This window comes from Impatiens glandulifera, chromosome 9, assembly GCF_907164915.1.
Source record: "Impatiens glandulifera chromosome 9, dImpGla2.1, whole genome shotgun sequence".
NCBI lineage: Eukaryota > Viridiplantae > Streptophyta > Magnoliopsida > Ericales > Balsaminaceae > Impatiens > Impatiens glandulifera.
In genome coordinates, this window is record NC_061870.1 from 32,701,629 (window position 1) to 32,723,642 (window position 22,014).

Here is a 22,014-nt window from a genome sequence, read left to right on the forward strand (position 1 = left end):
CAGGTTCTTGATAGCGAATGAAGTGGGTTTACAGAGAGGTAGAAATTTATAGAAGAAATTTAGTCTCTTCTCTCTCAATGGGTGAAATCTTTTATATGGTACTTGCACTTTTCTGGGTTTGATTCTCTCTTCTCAGTTCTCACGGTAGTCAACGATTATTATTAACCAAAACAATTACTTTTTTTTTTACAAAAATAATTAAAGTTTATAACCACTTACAAAAACCAATGACAAAAAAAATGATAACTGTAACTGAAAATAAGTAAATATTTAATTAATCAATACACATTTATTATAATATGTAATATGTCAAAATTGAGCTAGAATTTTATTCACATTGTATACTGTATTAATTTATCTAATTATTTGGTATGTCTTATTTAAAATTCAAATGAAGTTCCCACCTTTGTATTTTTGGTAATGAAACGACAGTTTTGGAATTATATATATTCAAAAATAGAAAGGAAGAATGAATTTAATTTTGGTTGAAATAAATTAAGGTAATTTTAAAGTGTATTTGTGAACTGCCCAAGATAACTGTTATCAACGGAGTGTATAGGAGTTGACTTATTAAAGCAGTTAATTATTTTTTATATAATTTTGCACGTATTTATATATTTGTAAAGATAGGATTATATAGATAGGTTTAGGCTTTTAGCCGTTACATCTACTGCCTAATGATTTAAAGTCAAATTGAGCGGGTAAAAGTAAATCATTTTTCTCCCGCACTTCCTCTCTCGAGTTGATCAATATTAATTTATGGTTTTTACCAGCATTTATATCCTTAATTTGTAACGTTTTCTTAAACATTCCTTAACTATTTTTTCAATAAGACTTTAATGTATTAATTATTTGAAAATAAATATAATTCTTTCTATATATAATTAAACAAGTCAATTTATAATCATTACATTTATATATTCTTATAAAAAAATAGAAGGTTAGTAAATTAATAATAATCTGAATTTCAATATATAAATGTTACATCTTAAAATTAATAATAAGTATACTAAAAAGTTAATTAGTAACATTATATTAGTAATAGCATATAATTAACCAAAGATATTATTATGTTCTTATCTTAGTCCTTACTATTTACAATTATGAACTCTCTAAATTAAAGGAAGAAGAATGCGGGTGCAGATTAAGGCAAAATTAATTTACTATTTCGTCTTAGTTATATTTTAGGAATTTTTTAACTACCATTCATGCTCTATTAAATTAAAAAAAAAAAATATTATTCTAGCGGAAGTATCATTTATATTTTCTACTACAAAATAAAAAAGTTTATGATAAAATATATAATATATACTGAGTTAAAAATTCATATATATAATATATATACTTAAAAAAAAGATTATGTATATTAAAAATGTTTACAATAGTTAAAGTACAACAACAAAGAGAAAACAAATAAAAAATAAAAACAAAAACAAAAATAAAAAAATGTTACTCAATAAGTTATCGAGACAGTAAATCATCGAGAAAAATGATTAATTCATCGACGTACCGACATTATTAATGATATGCATCGAATTACTACGATACGATAAGTCAAATATATATATAATATATATATATATATATATATATAAATAAGTATATTTAAATGTTATATATATTTGTTTATCTTTATTAATGATCTAGACGAATAACACTTACATAATCTTTGGTCAACTAAAAAACAAAAACAAAATTGTGAGGGCAAAATTGTCATTAATCCCGTAAATAAATCCCGATAAAATTGTTTTCCAATCTTAGCTAATACAAAATTGTATTTGGTTACTATCAAAACTACATTTCTTTCAAGAATGTTATATTATATAACTAATTATAACAATAAAAATAAGAAAGATTATATAACATTGTAAATATAATAATGGTAAAATTCTTAGCAAAATGTAAATAAATATAATTGGAAAATGATATTATTATAATATTAATTAGTAAAGTAAATACAATTAATTATCAAGATGAATTGTTGTGTTTTTTCTTCTACCATCTCGTAACAATTTAACCTAAGCATATGTACCCGGAATAATAGGGTGAAATAAAATATTGTCTTAAGTAATATATAGTAATTAATTGATAAGGCTGATCAATCCTTAATTAATTAATTATTAGCAAACATTGTGAGACAAAAAGGCAAAGAACATGGATTAATTATTTTTTATACCCGACAAGCGGCTTCCACACTCACTATATATGCATATATAATCGATCCAAATTCCCATTTGGCTGTATTATAATTAACAAAGATAACTTGCCACAAAATTAATAACAATAAAAAAATAATAATGAGAAATAGTCTTTTTAGTCGGCTGCCCCCTCACCCATTAAAATAAAAAAAAAACTATAATTAACCGTTTGTCAACATGCATGATGATCACGAACATGCAAACTATGGACATCAAACGGTGGTTGATTATTTAATATTTAATTAGATAGAGGAATGGCCCACAAAATAATTGTAATCAAATTACAAAGGGATCGAACCATGACTTCGAGATACTGATCAAATGAACATTGGGGTTTTTTTTATGAACATATATTATAATTAATATTTTATGCGTAGAAGTGTATTTATACTTATGACTAAGTTGGTTAAACTACAAAAGAATTACTATTAAGAAATATTGTTTTGCATTTCAACATTACCATTGTATTTGAAATTATTTAGTTTTTGATAAGAAAACAAGAATTTCCTTAAAACTAGATTTAATTAAACGAGAGTAGACAATAAAGAGTCTTAACTAAGTTTCTCAAAAGAGTGTGGAGAGTCAATGTTTAAGAGATCAAAAATCACGAATTTGATTCCGAAATTAAAAATCACGTGTTCGATTTCATTCAGAACGTCTTGAGTTAAAGTTTGACTAATGATTATTTAGATTAATTTAAGAAATAAAACATAATGATTATTTAGATTAACTGTATTTGATTTTTTTTTTATGTATTGATTAATTTGATAAAAGATAAATGTCTATGCAACATATGATTAAAAGAACAGTTTATTCAAAACCCATTGACTATTCTAATATATATATATATATATCTTTTTTTCTTAAATTTATATATATCATAGCTTCAATCTAGGGTGTTACTAATAAGAATGTTAACTTAGGGATACTTAATTTATTACGAGTAATTTTTTCTAAGTGAGCTAGCTAGGAATACATTTGAATCTTGAGTAATAATTAATTGTTCTTAACGTTAAATATCAATTACCCAAAGAGCAGATATTACATACATACGTATATATTATATTCTACAACTAGTTTCAAATCTCTCTATATATATAATGATGCTTAATTTTTAAAGTGTCCGGATTGCCGGGTCGAGAGTTGTAATTAATTTGGATATATGTGAGAGTAAATGGATTCTTGGGTCAGATTGTTGGTTGACCCGTCCATAAACTTAAAACGGTTAAAAATAAAATAAAAAATGTTATAGATATAGTTCGAACTTGCAACCTAACAAAATAAATACAACATTTTAACCAACTAGGCTAATAACACTTTATATTTTAAATTCAACCCAAAATTTGATAAACGCGCGACATTTTAACAATATAAGTTCAACTTTTTAACTAACTAATCTATATATATATATATATATATATATATATAATGATGCTTAATTTTTAAAGTGTCCGGATTGCCGGGTCGAGAACTGTGGTTAATTTGGATATATGTGAGAGTAAATAGATACTTTAGTTGGATTGTCGGTTGACCCGTCCATAAAATTTTTACCGTAATATTTTTTTCACGATTTTTATATTATTACTGGTGCATTTGCACGAGATACATGCTAGTTAAAATTAATAAGACTAACCAAGAAAATAAAGTGATTATTCAAGATTAATATAATTAAGTTATCATATATATTTTAAAAATGGGCCACACAAATAGAAAACAATGGAGTGGTTGTTGGAACAATGTTGAGAATCTATCTCTATATATATTGTCCAAAACCATTTGAAAATTTTGGCTTCTATATGATTGGAGCTGGACTATAAAAAAATATAAAAAAGATAAATTGAGAGGAAATTAATTAATAGTGATATTATTTAATTAAGTTATATAAGTAAATTAAGATTATTTGTTTTGTCTTATTTTGACGGCTGCACATGGAGCTTCATGTATATATTGCCGACACGTGTACTCATATCTAAACAAGAAGTCTTTCCTACACGTGAAGCTTAATTAATTAATTTAGATATTAATTAATATTAATTCTTGATCAATAGATTACACACCACCACTTGGATAAGGACATCTGGACATGTACATGTTTCTTAATCTTATAAGTACGTCCCATAATTTCTTTATACGGTTCTAAATTAATTATTGAAGTTCATGATAGAATTCACAATATATATTTTTATAATATATATATATATATATATAGAAAGAGAAGAAGAAATTTAGTGAATGATGATGATGAACATCGATGATATCTATATATACTAATAATGAATGATAATGATGATCACGACGTCCGTTCTTGATATAACCAGCCACTAGTTAGGTCTAATATTGTTTTTACATTAATCGTGATTAATTAAGATATGGTGGTTGTTTGTTTATGATGATGATGGGATCTTCTTACTGTATCTTGAGTGCTTCATACGCAGTTTCATCATTTTTTTTTATCTCCATCCAACTCCCAATATTTTTTATCTAAAGAATCCAAGAAAAATAAAATTAAGTAGCATATATAAAAGGTGAGATGGCCAAGAGCTGGAGTCAGTTATGTTTAGTTTGATAGAAACCAACATTACATTAACTTAATTTATTAGAGCTTGTTTAATGGGAAGAATGTCAATTTTATTTACAAAGTTGGAGTGAGGTGTCAAATTTATTTATAAACTTGCAAAATTTTATTTTTATTTATAAAGTTGTCAAAATGTGTCAAAAATGAATAAGATAACAGAAGTCATTTAACAGAGTTAGATTTGTATCACGTGGCATCCACATATATATTTTTTTAAGTTATTTGATTTTTCATTTCAAACAAACCTAGACTTATTAAATAAGTAAATAAATTTATCAGTCTTTTTTACTGATCTAAATTACCGGTAACCATCGTCGCCGCCCTCTTCACCCGCCTTTGTTGCCGTCGCCGCCCTCTTCACCGGCCATTGTCGTCGCCGCCCTCTTCACCAGCCGTTTCCGTCGCCGCCCAAGTTAGAAGAACGATAAAGCTCTCGGAATCTTGAAGTTCTAGCTTAGTCCAGGAGCAACCAATTTGGTTCAAAAGGGGCAAGCTTTAGCAAAATCCGAATCGTTACTTCTCTACAACACTCTTTTGTCTAATCTGGGAGAAGAGAAGTAGTAGTTCATCAAAGCTAATCGTTCTTTGAAGATTACCAACAAACAATGAGATCAAACATCGTTTCTGAGGTGAACTTTCAGAAGAAGATCGCAATTCTTTGTTTTATTCTTTTCATTTTACGCTAACTTATCTCAATAATGAACTGTAATATCCCCAGATTGAGATTTATTTGCCAATTTTTTAACCTTCTAGCGAACGACATTTGCTGTTTAATTTTACTACTGTTCTCAAGTTCCTTTTCTTCTTTCATTGTGATGATGGAGATCCCAGCATAACGAAATGCAAAACCCTAATTGTTTATTTATTTGTTCTATGGTTTGAAACATAAAATTCTTGTTTAATCTTTCTGCTTTATGTGGCCTGTTCATAGCATTTACTAGGGTTTGACTTTGATTCTCCATTTTGAAGAGGGCGGCGACGGCAACGGCTGGTGAAGAGGGCGGCGACGACAACGGCCGGTGAAGAGGGCGGCGACGACAACAAAGGCTGGTGAAGAGGGCGTAACCGGTGAAGATCTGGGCGAGATAATTTAGAACAGTAAATTTTTACTGAGATAATTTTATTTACTTATTTAATAAGTCTAGGTTTGTTTGAAATGAAAAAACAAAAAACTTAAAAAAATATATATGTGGATGCCACGTGATACAAATCTAACTCTGTTAAATGACTTCCGTTATCTTATTTATTTTTGACACATTTTGACAACTTTATAAACAAAAATAGAATTTTACAAGTTTATAAATAAATTTGACAACTCGCTCCAACTTTGTAAATAAAATTGACATTCTTCCCCTTGTTTAATTTGATTTGTTTGGATTTTATTGGATTGTTTTAGAAAGAAAGAAATTGATTAGATAAAAAAGTGGATTATTTTTTTAGTTAATCGTAATTACAAGTTCGATAACTTATTAAACTAACGTTTTTTATTTTATTTATTTATTTCATATTTTGTCGTTAAGTTCGATTTTATTGGGTTGTTTTAGAAAAAAAGAAAAAATTAACATATTTAAAATTAATTAATAAAATATTATATTATATATAAAATTTTAATTTAAAAGTAAAGTAAAAATATTTTATGATTATAGTGATAGTTATTTAATATAAATATTTTTAAAAATCAAAATAAATTTAAAAAACGACTACTCGTGCTAAATTATAATAAACAAAAATCTTTTTTAAAAAATAAAATAAATGATTTTATTCTTCAATCCTATTTTTAACCGTAACAACTTAAATTGATCGAGTTAGTTTCTTAAATTAAGAACTTATTTTTTATAAGTGTGGTCAAATATTATTAAACATAAAAGACTTTTCTATCTTATCTTTTGTGAGAAAAATGAAGGAATCATGAGTTAGAAAAATGAAGTTTGCCATGATTTTAGTTAGTGGTGGAACTTATGACTTATGATGATATAATTGTAGAATTAGAAGCATTAACATGACATCTTTTTGTTTTGGGCTCCACTACAAATTATTGTTCTTCATTCTAGCTAATTCCTATATATTCCAAGCTAGCATCACAAAAATGGCAGCCTCAAATACTTAATGGAAGGTATATGTTGCTTCATTTGTTTTTCCAAAATATTTTATATACATAGCCAGAGAATGTATATTTAGAATGAAGAAGTAAATAGTAAATGGATGAATTATTTAACAAACTTTTTTTGTTTGCTTAAAAACTTAATAAACATACAAAATTTAATACTATATATATAAAGTCAAATTAAAATTAAAATTATTTTAATTAAGCCTTTTTTTTAAATGGTTCAGAATAAAGAGCCGATACCATGAGCAAATGTTTTAAGACTAAATTAATGATCATAAGTACATGATTTTGTAATTTACCATTCAATTATAAGTCTCCACCAATTAAGATATATTCACTATTTTATTAGAAACTCATTTCATAATCAATTAAATTGCAAAAATTACATCATAATGGTAAAAAATTATCAAAATGTCAACAAAGTTCAATATTTGTCATAAATGTAATCAAACAATTACTAAAAAAAATTATAAAACACAAAAATAAACATCATTGGAACAAATAAAAAAATAATTCTTAGATTTAATGAATCATTCTCTTAAAAATTAAAATAATTACATAATAATTATTTAGTTACTCTAAATATGATTAAATTATAGGTTTTACGAGTAATATCCTGTTCCATAGAAATCATTACCTTTCACACCAATAACTCATGTCAATTTATATTGAATTATAAGTTGGAATATTATTAGCCAATTTATTATTTTGTTGAGAATAATAATTAATTATAGATTGTAAATATATATGTTTAATTTTCTTTTAGTATAATATGTCAGCAAAGTTATAGTTACTATTATTCCAGAACATTTTTAATTAATTAATATATATATTATAAGAAAATAATTAATTATTTTAATAACTTTTTAAACCAACTTATGCTTAAGCATTAATTACATATGAGTTAATGAATGATTATATAAATTTATCAACCAAATTTATTTGAAAATTTTTACTTGGGTTGTAATAAATATGGCACGATACAATTTCATTTATATCGTAGGACACGACATAAACTAGAGTACAAATCATGAGTGGACAAGACATACACAATCACAAATATTAACATAGTCTGCACTCGAATTGATACAAACACGACTAGTCACAACCCCAATCAATCATAAATATAATCTAACATGACTAAACTCTACTAATACCTCGTCTTATTTAAAAAGTTAACATAAACATGATTTTTATTAATATAGTTATTTATATATAATTATTTAATTTAAATTTAGAAATTAAATTGAATCATAATTTAATTCATATTTTTTTATACATATAACTTTATTTATTATTAATAAATTAATTAATAAATATTTTATTATAATTTGATGTATATAAATTAAATAAAAAATAATACATATTTGTAAATATAATAAATAATATTAAATTAATTTTAATCCTAATTAATATTAAATTGATAAATAAATAATTTTAAAACCTATTAAAGTAATTAATATAAAACAAAAGTGTAAATTTATAGTATATATAAATATAATTAAAATTAAAATTATATTACAAATTTTATAATTTTAACAAATTAAGTTTATAAAAGAATTTAATAACAATTTTTACAAAATTAATAATAAATAAAACTATCACTTACAAATATTATTTTAATTTTAAAAGACGAGATTGATAAAAATAAATAGTATATATTTGTGTCACTCAATCTTTCATTCAATAATAATAATAATAATAATAATAATAATGTTTTACATCTAACAAATTTAACATTTTTTTAATAATTCTAAATAACATACTAAACCAACTTAATAATTTTTAAATTAAAATTTAAATTATTTTTGTTACCAAATTTTATTTAAATTAATACTTTACAAATATTATATTTAGACATTCTTTATATTGAAAAATTAAAAAATAAATTATTATCTCATAATGTCTAGAAATTCAAATATGTAACTGAAATTTTTATTTTTTTATTATTTAAAATAAAATTCATTAATTTCAAATACACTAGTAAATTAAGTACAATTATTAAGAATTATCTCCGAGAGCGTTCTCCCTCATCTTTTGACATCGGTGACACTCTATTCATCTTCTTATTTTGTAAGAAAAAGACAAAATGCTTAAATTTGAGTTTAAACAGCTATGTCAACGAAATCTATGGAGACTTTCGAGTATTCGAAATTAAGAAATGGTCCAGATAACGGTCCGTGCTTCAATTCCATAGTTATTGTAACCTATTAAATTAGCTCAGAATAATGCCCATAAACTTGTTTTCAATTACTGAAAGGATCTTGTTTGAAGAGACTTTTAAAAAAAATGTATTATCATAAGTTTAATACATTTTATCATAATTTTAATACATATATATTATTTTGTAAAAGGTCAGTATAGTTAATATATTAACACATTTATATCATTTTATCTTAAATATATTTTTTTAATAAATTATAATTTGGTTAATTATAGTTCACCAAAATTAGTATCATAATTAAATAATTTTATATTTTTTTACAAAATTATTATTTAAATAATTATATATATATTAAATTAGATTGTGTAAATATTAATAAATAAAAAATTATAGATTATATTTTTAAGATAAATTTTGATTTATTATTAATTTTTATAAATTATATGATTTTTATTTTTTTTAACTTGAAATATAATTTATCTCATATATATTTATATTTATAAGCAAATATTATAAAATAGTTAGTTATAAAAAATAATTATATGTTAGTTAATTAAGAAATAATGAAATTTAAGAAGTTAGTTAATTAAAAATATTTCTAAAAGTTTATTAAATTGAAATTACTAATTAGATATTATATTATTTAATAAAATTATTTTTGTTTACACTTTCTATATTTTCTTTTATCAATTCAATGTATTTTTTAAAATTATTAATTAATTTAGTAATCTAGATTAAAATAAATTTAATATTATTTATTATAATTAAATATATATATATGTATTATTCTAAATTTATTAAAGTTTATTATGATCTTATATTTAATAATTAATTAATGTGTTAATAATAATTAATGTTATAAAACAATTTAAATTTTAAATTAGTATTATGATTTAATTTAATTTAGATTAAATAATTAAAAATAAATAACTAAATTAATCAAATTTGCATTCACACCTCATGTTGGATACTGTATGCTAGTGTTTCTTGTGAATACTCAGTTTTTGTGTTGTGATTGTGCTGAGTCGTCCTTCTCCTTCTATAGTAATAGTCTCGATTTATGCAGTGTCCAATATTTTAGTCTATTTATATATTTGGCTATAGTTTGTAAGGATCGGTATTTAGTGTTTTGGGTTAATGGGTTGGGGATATGAAATATTAGTAAAATTTTATAATTAAAAAGTTTTTCTAGTTTTAAATTTATGATTTTAAAATTTTATAAGTATAAATTATTTTTATTTTAAATTGTAATTAATTTCGTAAAAATAAATTATATTTATATTTATAAATAAAAAAATGTATTTATTTAAATAAATTCATGTAATTAATTTTGTAACTATAACTTTTTTTTGTATGTTATTTTTTTTTTATTATTTAAGTAATCATATATATTTATTATATATATATATATAATAAATATTATTTTAAAATAATTTGTTTGTGAATTTATAAATTATCAACAATTTTAGTTGACTATAAATTGTAATTAATTAATAATATTTTGGTTGGATTGGTTTGTTTTGTACACAATATAGCTTCACACGGTGGGCTGTTGGTTGATATATTTGTAATGGATCTTTTACATTTTTTATTTTCAAAATAATTGGACCAAGCCCACTTATATATGATACTACAGTTTTGAGAGAAGGGACTCTCATCACTAAGATCTTAATACTCCATTAAATAAATATATTTTCTTGGTGCATACAAGTTCCATTATTTTTTCTCTTTATTTTATTGAAAATTTTAATATTGACTATTAGTTGAATGAGTGTCAACGTTCACTTCTTATAGACAAATAATATCAGCTTCCTTACAATAACATATCCAAATAATATCAACTCAATTTAGTTTCATTGTGTGAAGTAATTAGAATCGGATCTTCATGTTAGTCAGAAAACTCAATTAGTCATCCCATAAAGTAAGAAAGTGCTTTGATTATAATTAAATGATTTAGATAATAATTATAGAAACTTAAAGCCTTTATTTATTTTTAATTAAGAACAATTAACTAGTTAGAAATTAAAATTCAAAAGGAAAAGATTTATGAAATCATTCATGTAATTGTTTTAAGTTGACTCTAAAGAAAAACTTTTAATGAAATTTCATAACAAAGAAGAAATCAGATAACTAATTAAAACAAATTCATATTCATCTATGTTAGGGCTCGGGTGAGTGGAATTATACTCCGATATTTTTGTTTACGATAAAAATGTGACACAAATCTTTAATTTCTTAAAACTTTTAATTTAATTCATTATTTTCTTCTCTAATTCATAAAAAAAAATTGTAAAATTTAAATTTATTTAGTTATTTTATTCACAATTTTTTTATTATATTTTTAAGCTCACCCAACTTGAATTCCTCAATTCGTGTCTGTCTATATCCACTCAAACACCATTAAAAAAAATCTCAACCATCATTTGAGAAAATCATTTTTCCAAATCATTTTTGCTAGAGTATTGGCTATATATAAAAATGTTGGGAAATTATTAGCCATATTTAAGAAAATTGTTTGAGAACAATCCATAATCTTTTTGAATATTTTCCTGATTCAAAAGCTGATAATTAAGAAAACTTCTACAATATTGATGAATTTAGCTTCTAAGACACCCGAAGAAGAAACTGGCCGTTCGATCAACTCAATCAATTATAAGATGACAGCATTTGAGTAATGTGGTTCTTAATTTAAAAAATAAATAAATGAATTAGAATATTCAGACTATTAAAGATTAATAACACAAACTAGTACTAGAAAGTTAATGAAGGAAATTAATTTCACATATTAATATGTGACAATATTCATTTATTTATAGTACATAATACAACATATTGAACTATATATCAATATATAGTAGTGGTAAATGATGAGAACATACAATAGAGATAATTAAACACATGGTGGATGTACTACCATATCTAAAGAGAGTGAGATCGATCGACTACATGCATGACTACGTACTTACGTACATACACTATATATAGCTATCCAAATATTAATGGACTAAATGTTATAACATGCATATTGATCAGATTGTTTATTTATTAAACACGTCTACAATGAATAAAGAACAAGTTAGCTACCCGCTAAGATCATACATGTTCACTTGATTGTCATATCCTGCAAAACTTTGATGGCTGCCGCTGCAAAGAGGCGCAAACATCTTGCTCTCGTCCGTATCTAGAATATTCCACAACGATCCGGGCGAATATTTGTCCCATATCGGTGAAGGCATTGTTTGGTAATTATTAGACAAGTTTCCATCACAAAACATGTTTGTTTCGCTCATGGTTATGTCCTTCCATATGTCATTGCTCGTCTCCTCTTCGTCTCCTTCTTCTTCTCCTTCTTCGTCCTTTGTCTTAGGATTAACCGAGTCAACGTGTTCCAAACCGCCAGTATCGTAGAAGCTTCTCTCGTCACAATCCCCAACCAGCATGGAGGACACGGGATTGCTACCCGACGATGAAGAGGAGTTTGAGATCATGGGTGAGGAGTGATCGCGAGATATATGGTCGCTCTTTTTCTCTTGAGCAGTCTTTCTCATGAGAGTCCTCCAGTAATTTTTTATCTCGTTGTCGGTACGACCAGGCAACTTGCGTGCTATCCTAGACCATCTGCATGTAGACAAAATTGTACAAAAAAAATAAAAATTAAGAGTTTAAAGGGATAAGAATGTTTATAATGAAAACATATGGGTGATTAGCGCCGACAATAGCTAGCCCATGTTGGGAATTATTTAAAAGGAATATAAATTAAATAAAGAAACCCTATATTTGACTTTAGTTAGCTAGCAAACTAGTGATGATAGCTTTTAATTTCTTTATCAATAAATAAATATTATTAAGTGGATCTGGTGGGTCTGTTTTAAATTTCCAGGCTGTATATATTACATATTTTTTTAAAAGTGACCTTTAAATAAATGAGAATCCAGCACTAGGAAATAAAATAAAAATGATCAATTTGTAGTTAGAATAAGTAAAAGTAATTAGCAAGTAGGATTAATAATTAAAGAGCTATATGATCATCATGATGTGTCCGGCCTCCACCTTGGGTATTATAGCCTTGAACACGTTTCTTAATTATGATTTATTTTGATTCATGGATGATGACTGTAATTAATTATGAAAAAGATTAAGGAAATTAATTAGATTCGGACCTATTTCCCCATTTGGAATGGAGTTGAAGGACGAGGCATTCTTCTTGGGGAGTCATCTTTCCTCTCTTGAGACCGGGATGAAGGTAGTTCACCCATCGGAGTCGGCAACTCTTTCCTGTCCTTCGCAGACCTATAACATCTCGCGCAACAACAAGAAGGAAAGAAAAATACCGTAATACATGTAATCATTTATAATTAATTATTAATTAGGCATAGCTGGTCGGATTGATCGGTATCATCATCATCAATTATTAAGAGATGAAAATTAAGATGAACATGGAAAGCCGGCTATATATATATATATATACCAAGTAAGTTTTTAATAATATTGTTTTTTTTTTAATATTTTGTCTCCCGCCACCTTCAAACCTGAAACCTTAGCAATGAAATCCCATCTCCTGTCTCCATAGAGATTCACAAACAAGACAAGCTGGATGTCTTCTTCTTCTGTCCACGGTCCTTTCCTCATAATCATCATCATCGTCGTCGATCCTTAATTCTTCCTCGATCTTCTTGTTGTCGTCGTTGTTGTTGTTCTTGGTCGCGCTTATATATAATTGAATTGATCTGATATGTTTGTTTGTGTTGATAATTATATTGATGGATGAAGTAGTAATATATATATATTTATAAAGTGGGGGGCGTGTGAGCTAGATGGGGGTACTACTGTTGGTTGTTTAAAATGATGAGCCAAAATGGTGGCCGTCCATGTGGGCCATTTCATATATGGTGCGTGATAGGCTGCTTACGTATTTGATTTGGACTACCCATTAACACCACCACCATCTTTCTAATAAGTCACTCGTGATATATATGTAAGCGTAATTTTCATCATTTTCATGCCTTTTATCTCAAACTATTTATATTTATTTAATTATAATAATATTAAAGATATGATATGCCCCCAGCAAGATTGAGCAATTTCCAACCACTTTTTTATGATGGATTTTTTTGTTTAATGGAGGGGAGGCACATACACCAGCTAGAATAGACCAGAGCTACGGCTCCATTCCATTTTTATGCTTTTCTATATATTTTCAACACTCCACTCTCCTCAAGTCCTCGTTCATAAATATCTCATAAACATGTTATATTAATTATGATCTCTAATAAGTTATTTAAGAAAACTCACAAAACACCTTATCAAAATATCTATAAATTGGTGAATTGTTATCATCATCTTAGTTTTAGACCAGTCCACCCTTTTGTGAGTGTAACTCAAATCACTATGAATTTTGTATGCTTTTTCTTTTTCTTCCCTTGACTTGTCATTTCAGCCTTCTTCTCTATATTCAAAAAAATTAACTTGTAATTTTCAAAAACAAGGGTTAAAAAATATTGTGACCAAACAAGGTAATTGTTTGATTTTTATTTTTTTTATTCTATCAGGGTTTTCCTCAAAAAAATATTATGTTTCATAATTTATAAAAAAAACAATTTTTGGGTGTTTATTGACAAAAATACTCTTTTTTTTTCTATTACATTGAATATGACAAATTAATTTTAAATAATTAAATAAATGATAATTTTAGTATTAAAAATTCTTAAGAAACCCCCACTCCCAAAAAAAACCTACAAATCAAACCAGACAAAGTAATAAAGGACAATAAAAAAAATAGGAGTGGGCAGTGTATATATGTGGTTATCATCATACTGTACTTTAAAAGGTAAAAAATGAATTCTCATTTATTCCATAAAGAAATCGTATCATACCATACTGCCATACATAATTGAACTTCTTTTAGAGAAAAATAATACAAACAAAATACAATATAGCTTACTTTTATATTTTTACCACACACGTGAACGGAAAATTTGTCGAAATGATCTTAAAAAGGCTCTTAAATGAGTTTGTGATCAGCGCATAAATTTAATTGCGCAAATGAGCACCTCAAAATATTCTGACGAAATTACCCCGTCGCGTAACGCGAAGGGCAAGATCGTCTCGCGAAGGAAAAAACCTGTGAAAAGTCCAGAATGATCATGCCCTTTGTGTGACGATCGTGCCCTTCGCGTTACCCGACGAATTTCACTGATTTTTCCTTTCCGTGACGATCCTGCCTTCACGTTACGCGACAGGGTAATTTCGTCAGAATATTTTGAAATGGTCATTTGTGCAATTTAATTTATGCGTTGGTCACCAGCACATTTAAGGTTATTTTTAGGGTCATTTTGTCAAATTTCCCCATAAATGAGTTTAATAAATAAATAAATTTTTGATTATTTGAGTTAAATAATTAAAATGTTTTTATTATTTTAAGATTTTAAAATATAATAATAAAATTAAAATTGAAATGATAGTGAATGAAGAATTTAATAATTAATATAAATCATTCACATATATAGCTAGACAATAATATTATAGTATAATATATAGTTACCATAGCCAACATTTTCATGATTTGGTTTGGGGATATATTATTGTTGGGTTAATTTATCCCAATAATATATAAACTTATATGTATAAATTTATGTACAATAATTTTTATTTTTTATAATTATATATTTATTAAAATATTTTTTTATAAATTTTGTTAGTATATATTCTTGGTTATATTCAAAACATTTCCTTATAACTAATTATTTTGGGTGTATTACTATTATTTTCTTTTAACAATTTTTTTTTTTAATGAGTTCTTGTGGCTTCTTTAATAAATGATTTTTTGTCTTTACAAATAAATAGAGAAAAATTATGTTGATAATTAATTTGAAGGATTTAATGGATGAAAATACTTCTAATTGGTATATTATATAAATATATGTTAGGCTACACACACAAAAAGTTGTTTTTGCATCGATCTCAACCTTAAAAGGGATATTTTCAAAGATTAAAAAGGTCCGTTAAGCGCCTCATGGATAATTCTCAAAAAAATAAAAATAAAGAGTTTTTAGATTTTTTTTTATTGAGTGGTCTTTAAATCCCTCTCTTGTTACTAAAATTTTATTAAAATATTCAGTTATTAATACAATAGTAAAGGGTGTTTTCTTGTTCTGGTATCTTTTATCCTTATTTTTAATCATTGAGTTTAGACATGACTTCGGTAATTTTGAATTCTTTCAAAATGGCAGCAACATACCCTTTTGTGACCTTTTTCAAAGAATTTACATCAATTTGATTATAGGTGATCGATTGACATTAATCGTGATATTTCAAACTCAGGCATTATAATTTCTTGTGATGATGACATGGAAATCATTTAATTTTTTTTTTTTTTTGATTTCATATCTCTTTTTATGTCATATAAATAAAAAATTATTTTAAATTTGAGTATAACAGCTGACAGAGGCCGGAGAGTGTGGCCGGCACCATCTGTGTTTTTTATTTGTTAATTACTTGTTGTGATTTTGTTAAGATTTTGGAAATGGTTAATATATATATATATATATATATATATATATATATATATATTATATTTAATTTAATTTAGAGATGAGGGAGGATACACGATAAAAGAAAATTTTGATTTAAAGTATTCTTATTATCATTTGAATTAACTTAAAATTTAAAATATTAGTTATTTAACTTAAAACTCAAAAGTATATATATATATATGTTTTTTTTTAAAGTTCATTTGTCGTGTCACATAAATTAAATGTTATTGTATAAATGAATATAGATTAATATATATATCAACCGACAAATCATTTGAATTTAATTATATATTTATATACAACACTATAAATAATATAAAATTCTTCATTAGTTTAATGTTTAAAATCTTCACTAATATAATAAAGATAAAAAACATATTAGTGCTAATGACCTTTTCCCTTGTACATTATTTATTTGGAATAAACAATAAAGTAAAACAAATAAATAAATGAACCACTATTCATATCTAATTAATTTATCCATGGCATGCTTTTCCCGCAAATAAACATTTAAAAAACTCTTCTTTAGTCTAGCTGAATTTTTTGTTCCTATATAAATAGTTTTATTTGTTAAATATGTATTGTATATAAATATTTGAAATATAAGCTCCTCAAAGTTGACTGTACTTTTTATTTTATTATATATATTTACTTATAACTATTATTATGTCCTGTCTCGTCTTGCTTTGCTTGTTAAATATATAATGGAATGAGAAAGTTGAGGACTTTCCAATTTTTCATGATATAAAAGATGACATTGAAGCCCAAATAAAGGCACATTTAATTTAATTTGTCTAATCTTTTGATGATGTCATCACTCCACCATAGTGTCTTACTTGGCTTCTACAAGATGACATGTGGTCCGTTCTTTAATTATCATCATATCCATTAATCCCTTATACAATATATATGGTCTTTAATTTTATATATCAATCAATAATCAAATATGATAGATGAATTGATTCTAATGTGAGGAGCCACTATTTCTTACAAATCTGAATTCTTTTTCCCATAGATGATGTCTAGTTTATATTCTCATTAAAAAAAGTTAATTTAAATTATACTTTTAATTGTTTGTTACTCATGTTCGTGAATATGTCCAGTTTAGTTAACAATTGTAAAAGAGATGATAATGTTATATTTAGAATTTTTATTTTTATTTTTAGTAAAAGTCATTTGAATTAATATTTCATTTGGAGTTGTACCATCTCTTATGAGTATATGAGTTTCTTGATATTTTTATAACAAGTAGATGATAATTTATCCTGAGATCCAGGTTCGGCCCTGAGTAAGCCCGACAAGCCTTCGGACTATGGTAGCCCATTTAATAAAATATATATAAAAAAAATGTTAAAATTTAATGGTTCAATATATATACAAATTTAAAATTTTAGTTATTAGTTTAAATCTCACCAAAGACAAATGTTTTTTTATCAATTTTTAATACTAACAAAAAAATGAACTTTTTTTTTTTCTATCGGGTAGGACAGCCTAAAATTCGGTGTCGGCTCTGCATGAGATGACTTTTTTAGCATTGTTAATCAAATCTCAAACAAGGATAAATTTCAATATATATTTGATAAATATTTTTCGATATTGTTTGATAGTTGATTTGTTCGATTTACTATTCTTCATCCTTCGTCGTTATGAAACAAAAAATTATTTGAATTCACATTAAAAAAATTGTATTATTATTGAATCTTTTTATAGTAATTTTTTTATTAGCAACAAATTTATCCCTATTATTTAATATTTAGATTCACGCTTTCTTGTTATTATATAAGTATATATATCTTTTAATTTAAAATTATATATCTTCGATTAAAAAGATGAAGAGAAAGAAAGATGATTTAAATATATGTGATATAAATTAAGGGGTGGGTGATGATAAGTTATGTCATAAATTATAAGGTGGAGAGGTGATAAAGATTTGATGGGTGGTCTCTAGCTCGGCCCTTCATATCAAAAAGGAAATAGTACTTACTAGTCATCCATAAATTAAAAAGACGAATTAAGGGTTAGTGGAAAGCTTAATTGAGGAGACTAATAAGTCTTCTTGATGTACACAACAGATGGCAGTGCCACTAACAAGTAATTAACAACAAGAAGAAATTGCTGGCTAACTATCTACCTACTTGTGGTGGGGATTTAAGTTCAAAGGACTAATGCTACTATACCAAATGGAGGCATAAGGGCCATACCTTTATTTATTTTGCCTCACTAATTCTATAGTGGACATTATTTTGTAAATTCTACAATTCATTAGTGTTAAACTAGCTAGTTAATTAATAATTTTACGACACTTCATGACGTGGAGCGCTCTAGTAGCTATCGATGGAGGTCCAAAACCACAATCCTTGGCGGGTTTTGAGAAGCTCGGCTATCTGAATATGATCAATCATAATAAGACATTTTACCTAGCTATATATGGTGGTCATGTTCATGTAATGCCTAATCCTTGACTGATTAGTTTGACTATAAATATTAATGAAAAGAAGTATATGCCTTGGCACTTATAATGCACATATCATATATTTATATGTTTATTAATTCTGTTTATATTGTTTAACTAGCTAGGTAGCTAGGGGAACATAAATTTGGTGGCGCAAATAGAAAAGGAAAGCATTATATAATTTAGAGTAAATTAAATGATGATCATCATGTCATGTGAAAGAAAGAAAGAAAGAAAAGAGATATATTCTCTTCATCATTTGTTTTTGTTCTTAGAAGGTGACAAAATAGGCGTAGAAAAGGTCGTCGAGCATTGCACATTGTGGGGGCACTTTCATTTTGTTGCATGTATCTATCTCCTCTCATTTCGTTTCAATTATATATTATGCATGTGTACACATTAGTTGTACTTTAAACAAATATATATTTTTATATGCATCTTTACAATTTTTTTTATAAAGAATTATTTTTTATTAAATTAAATAAGAAGTTACAAATAAAATATTAATTAGTAAATAATAAAAAATAACATCTAAAATACAAATTTATACAACCAATTAAGCAATTTTTTGGGGTAACTCCAAAGACGAATTCATTTGAACTAAAGAACAATGAGTGATGATAAATGAGAGAAAATCGAACAAACCAATTAAGTAGTGTCGGAAAATTTTTTTACCAAAATTATGAGCGACAATAAAAATTATCTTTGCCCGAGGGTGGATAACCGACGCCAATTTTTTTTTGCCAAATAATAACTGACTATCTACAAATATGGTCAAAATAGCGAGAAACACATATAAATTATTAAAAAATACATGTATAAGGGCTTTCAGATAAAAGATAAATTCCAAAAACTCTTTAAAAAAATAAAAAAGAGTTTTATATCCAACATCATCATCTCCTTTGCTGCAAAGAGTCGATGCATACGAACTCAAAAAATGGTCACCAACACGATTTGAGGATATCATCAATAGCAGACGACCCAAAAAAATTTAAGAATATTATTCGAATTATAAAAATTTGAAATGATAAATCCGATCCTGCTAACTTAATTAAATTTAAGTGGTTAAATGTAAAACAAGACACACTCTCGTACTAAACAACACGTGATGGTCTTAAGCAAAATTTATTACCTAAAGAACAACTTTTTTTAAACAGTGAAGTGTGATATATATCTCGACCTATTATTTATGTGTTTTTATTTAATTATTTATTTAATGACACTTTAAATTAATACAATTAAATACAAAAGTTTAATTGGCTTCAGTTTATTAGGCAAGTGTATGTAATGTTGGAATTTATAGGGTTACTAGTATATTAAATAATTGTGCAAATGTCATATTTAATATAAGTTAAAATAATGAGATCTAATATAAAATTAAGTTTATGGCTTATAGGTGTATTTGTCATGAATATAAAGTAAGGATACCTAAGTGACATTTCTAATTTTATGAAGGACTAAATTAGAAATGATCAAATTATAATAACTAGCTTAATGTTGGTTATTTATAACGGTAATGGTCCTCATTTGAGGTACGGATAATTCTTCTTTGTGTTCCCATTAGAGCGGTCAGACGTGTGAACCCATGGCGGGGCGGGCCTACTCACCAAAACTCATCGTTTGAAGGGTCGACGGTGGGTCATCCCACCATCCTAGTGGGCTAAAAATCCCCAACTCAACCCAACCCAAGGTGGGTTGCGGGTTAGGCGGGTCAACCCGCGGGTTGTCTAACTACAAATAAAAAAAATTATTAATAGTTTTATAAAACAAGAATTCAAGAACATGATCAAATAGTCATAATATACATTAAACAAGAGTCTTGTCTATCGTTACACATTAATTGACTAAATATTTTAACAAAATAACTAAAATTTGAAAATTTCATAAAATAGAAATTTCAGTAAAGTCAACATTTTTTTAAATATCATCAATCGAGATATAATTAATGTCAAATCTTTCTCATTTATTGCTTTTTTCTTCAATGTCAACATCAGCATCCTTTAGAATATTTGATCATTTTTGGACAATATTGATTTAACTATTACGTTGTCTTTTTTATTTTAATCTACATATGAAATACACAAAAATGAAGGTAGTTAAAAATTCAAATCAAAATAAACTAATAGGCTATAAATCAGATTAGATTTTTTTGTCAACCCGCGGGCCAACCCAAGCCCAACCCGCCTAGACCTGCGACCCAAGCGGGCTGGCCCGTATAGGCCCACTTCCAAATGGGTTGTTAATATTTCAACTCAGTCCGTCTAAATTGTTTGGCGGGACAGACCAACCTAACGTGTCTAACCCAAATTGACAACTTTAATTTCCATTAAAAGAGGGAGAAATTCATTAACGTACTCATCAAATTGAAAGAACAATTATGTGTAAAGAAAGAGAAGATTAAAAAATCATTTCTATCAATGCAAAATCTAATAATGAGATGATTCACACAATTAATTAAGGTACGTTTTCACCACATTAATATTTAATTTCTCACAATTTAAATTAAAATTTAATTCGAATAATCTAACCGATCCCGATTTGGATATCTTAAAATAGTTTGAGTCTCCTTTTGATTATTACATCTTGCAAAATAAAAATAATTAGGGAGTCAAAAGTAATGATATTTAAATATATTTTTAAAATATTTTAATTAATAATCAAATGAATACACATATAAATAACAAAAATGAATAATTTAAAATCCAATACAAGGCATGAGGGTTTAATATCCCAAATGCATTTCCCATTGTAGAATGTGGTTGATGAGCAGGATTTTACTTATTTAATTTAATTAAATATAATTTTGAATAAGTTTAAAGGTGGGTACTGGTAAGTGCATCAATTACAGATTAGACTCTTATGTCACCAATTGTTTTGGTGCCCTGTGGGGTCCAATATCCAAACATCGATTAAGTAATTTTATTTTATTTCTTATTCTTAGATTCCTGTTAGCAGTAATGCCAAACCATATACATACACAAATGAT

At 26.0% G+C, this 22,014-nt stretch overlaps 1 protein-coding gene across 1 annotated transcript; it reads right to left on the reverse strand.

The window, feature by feature from the left end:
- Positions 1–11,809: 11,809 nt before the first annotated feature.
- LOC124916598 (transcription factor MYB59-like) lies at positions 11,810–13,789 on the reverse strand. Its single transcript, XM_047457332.1, has 3 exons — positions 13,574–13,789; positions 13,205–13,334; positions 11,810–12,662 (listed from the first exon to the last, which is right to left on the reverse strand). Exons 1-3 carry the CDS (start codon positions 13,683–13,685, stop codon positions 12,125–12,127), a joined length of 780 nt encoding a protein of 259 aa, XP_047313288.1. The 5' UTR covers positions 13,686–13,789; the 3' UTR covers positions 11,810–12,124.
- Positions 13,790–22,014: the final 8,225 nt, after the last annotated feature.